The sequence below is a fragment of the Rhincodon typus genome, unplaced genomic scaffold, assembly GCF_021869965.1.
Source record: "Rhincodon typus isolate 14 unplaced genomic scaffold, sRhiTyp1.1 hic_rhity00004319, whole genome shotgun sequence".
In the NCBI taxonomy this organism is placed as follows: Eukaryota; Metazoa; Chordata; class Chondrichthyes; order Orectolobiformes; family Rhincodontidae; genus Rhincodon; species Rhincodon typus.
This window is the reverse complement of record NW_025969957.1, coordinates 6,023-8,460: the sequence shown is the minus strand read 5'-3', so window position 1 is coordinate 8,460 and position 2,438 is coordinate 6,023. Positions and strand designations below refer to the sequence as shown.

At 49.6% G+C, this 2,438-nt stretch overlaps 1 protein-coding gene across 1 annotated transcript in view; it reads left to right on the top strand.

Moving 5' to 3' along the window:
• Positions 1–2,438, top strand: part of LOC109926467 (protein turtle homolog A-like) — a gene marked incomplete at both ends in the record, with an annotated part of 10,337 nt that overhangs the window by 1,883 nt on the left and 6,016 nt on the right. The window contains one exon of the mRNA XM_048593875.1: positions 1,324–1,577. Within this exon, the coding sequence (XP_048449832.1) occupies positions 1,324–1,577 (254 nt within the window). The remainder of the gene's footprint in view (positions 1–1,323; positions 1,578–2,438) is intronic.

Below are 2,438 nucleotides of genomic sequence, written 5' to 3'. Positions count from 1 at the left end.
GGGGGGGGGGCGGGGGGGCGACATCTAAATTATACAAAGGACATGAGGAGTTGGCAACAGGATCTGGGCAGGTTATGTGAGCGGGTGAATATTTGGAATACGATGTTGGAAGGTGGAAATCTGTCGCAATTTAGCGAAGGAACAGAGTGGAGGCAGGTTATTTCAATGGAAAGAGATTGCAGAGCCCTGAGGTACAGAGGGATCTCAGAATCCTGGTTCAGGGATGGCCTTAAAGTTAATACAGAGTTGCAGCAAGTGATTCAGAAGGCATTGGGAATATATATTGCAAGGGGAATAGAATCTAACATGAAGAATGTTTCACTACAGTTGCACAGGGAGGGAATTCCTAGAGGCATGGTTCTCCACCCATAATGCAAACAACAAACATATAGAATTGGACCCCATACAGATCAAAACCGGAAATGACGTTACTCACCATAACGCAGAATAGAATAACATCGCTTCATCAGAGGCTCCACTGATGAAGTTACCTAGCATGGCGACGAAACGTCTGAACAAGAACAAGCCAGCTCGGCGAGCAAGTCAATAACCTCACCCACGACCCGAGCTACGGATCTTTGCCGAAACTTTAAACGTTACAATTAAAGAAGCCTGTAATCTAACCAGTGGTGTGCCCCAGGGATCGGTGCTGGGTCCGCTGTAGTTTGACATTTATACAAAATGATTTGGGTGAGAATATAGAAGGCGCGGTTAGTAAGTTTGTGGATGACACGGAGACTGGTGCGCGAGTGCACAGCGAAGAGGGTTATCTGAGATTACAAGGAAATTTTGATCAACTGGGTCAATGGGTTGAAGAGTGGCAGATGGAGTTTAATCTGGATAAATGCGAGGTGCTACATTTTGGGAAAACAAACAAGGACAGGAGTTGTACAGTTAATGGTAGGGCCCTGGGTAGAGCAGAGGGACCTCGGGGTGCAGGTACATAATGCTTTGAAGTTTGCGTCACATACAGACAGGGTGGCTAAGAAGGTGTTTAGCACATTTGCCTTCGTTGCTCAGACCTTTGAGTGTAGGAGTTGGGTCGTCATGTTGAGGTTGTACAGGACGTTGGTGCAGAATGTTTGAACGTGTTTTAAGGCAGAGCTAGATAGATTCTCGATGACCAAGAGGATGGAAGGTTATCAGGGGAATGTGGAATTATGGTTAAAGTCAGGTCAGCCGCGATTGGATTGAATGGGAGAGCAGGCTCTAAAGGGCCGAAGGGTTTTAACTTTGCTCCCCCGTTCGTCCATCTCGAGGTCGTGGCTCCATCCAATGTCTAACCTTCTCTCCCCGTTGCCCCTCTCCCGTGCCCCTACCCAGGTGTTCCCGCGGCGACAGCTGCCCCACGGCGCCCCCCAGCGCCCAGTGACGGGCCCCACCTCCTGCTACCCCCCCGCGACCTGGTGGCGAATCGGACGGCGCGCGGTGTGGTGCTGCGATGGAGCGCTCCCCCCTCCCCCTCCCGCCTCCCCCTGGCCTACGTGCTGGAGTTCCGCCACAGAGGGGCCTGGGCCGTACTGCACAGCGCGATCCCAGCCCAGGAGGACCAGCTGCTGCTGATGGGGCTTGTCAAGGTGAGGGGTTCAAAGGGTCGTGTGTGGATGTGGGTGGGGGTGCGGGGATAAGTGGGGGGGGGTGGTAGAGAGAGAGGGAGAGGAAGAGAACAAAGAAAGAGAGACTGAAGGGAGAGACATAAGAGTCCGGGCGAGAGAGTGAGAGAGAAACTCTTCAGGAAAGAGGGAGTGAGAGAGAGAGAAACTCTTGAGGAAAGAGAGAGAGTGAGAGAGTGAGAAACTCTTGAGGAAAGAGAGTGAGAGAGAAAGAAACTCTTGAGGAAAGAGAGAGTCAGAAAGAAAGAAAAACTCTTCAGGAAAGAGTGAGGGAGAGAGAAACTCTTGAGGAAAGAGTGAGGGAGAGAAAAACTCTTGAGGAAGGAGAGAGTGAGAGAGAGAGAAATGCTTGAGGAAAGAGAGACTGAGAGAGAGAGAAACTCTTGAGGAAAGAGAGACTGAGAGAGAGAGAAATGCTTGAGGAAAGAGAGTGAGAGAGAAAGAAACTCTTGAGGAAAGAGAGAGTCAGAAAGAAAGAAAAACTCTTCAGGAAAGAGTGAGGGAGAGAGAAACTCTTGAGGAAAGAGTGAGGGAGAGAAAAACTCTTGAGGAAGGAGAGAGTGAGAGAGAGAGAAATGCTTGAGGAAAGAGAGACTGAGAGAGAGAGTAACTCTTGAGGAAAGAGAGAGAGAGAGATTGAGAGAGAGAGAAACTCTTGAGGAGAGAGAAAGAGAAAGAAACTCTTGAGGAAAGGGGGAGTGAGAGAGAAATGCTTGAGGAAAGAGCGAGTGAGCGAGGAAGAAACTCTTGAGGAAAGAGAGAATGAGAGGGAGAATCTCTTGAGGAAATAGAGAGAGAGAGAGAGAAACTCTTGAGGAAAGAGAC